Source organism: Parasteatoda tepidariorum, chromosome 8 (genome assembly GCF_043381705.1).
Source record: "Parasteatoda tepidariorum isolate YZ-2023 chromosome 8, CAS_Ptep_4.0, whole genome shotgun sequence".
Classification (NCBI taxonomy): Eukaryota; Metazoa; Arthropoda; class Arachnida; order Araneae; family Theridiidae; genus Parasteatoda; species Parasteatoda tepidariorum.
Genome location: NC_092211.1, coordinates 24,096,374 through 24,096,874, shown reverse-complemented (window position 1 = coordinate 24,096,874; position 501 = coordinate 24,096,374). Strand labels below are relative to the sequence as shown.

At 27.1% G+C, this 501-nt stretch overlaps 1 protein-coding gene across 1 annotated transcript in view; it reads left to right on the top strand.

The window, feature by feature from the left end:
- LOC139426282 (uncharacterized) overlaps positions 1-501 on the top strand; it is a gene marked incomplete in the record, with an annotated part of 21,685 nt that continues 21,184 nt past the window's right edge. The window contains 1 exon segment of the mRNA XM_071184483.1: positions 1-273. Coding sequence (XP_071040584.1) covers positions 243-273 — 31 coding nt within the window.

Sequence of the window (501 nt, the reverse complement as noted above, 5' to 3'; positions counted from 1 at the left end):
GTTTAGAAAGCAGTAATAGAAAAAGTAGATAAGAAACCATTCATTTGAGAGTTAGTAAGGTGTGGTTATTCAAGGAAGTGAACAATTCGCATTGGACATTGATGAATGGGCAACATATGCACTTCAGAAGAAATTGCTCTGAAATGTACGGGGTTTAGTCATATGAGTGCAAGAATCCTCAAGAAAAGAAACATAGTTTAGTGTATTCAGACGAAAGTGAGTTGGTATTTAAAATTGTAAGAATGGAAAGTTATGCTATAGGAAAAGATAATGGTAAGTACTTATACCCATTCTATATATAGTTAACTGAAATATAATAAGATACTAATAAAAAATTTTTAATGCGAAAATTTATTTTCGGTGATAAAATTTTATGAATTGTAATGCGAAATATTAGTATTTCCTTATTAACTTCAGAAATAGAGCTTTTTTCAATTTTTTAAAAATATAAATCGGAGATGTTGTTTCGCTCTTATATATATATATATATATATATATATA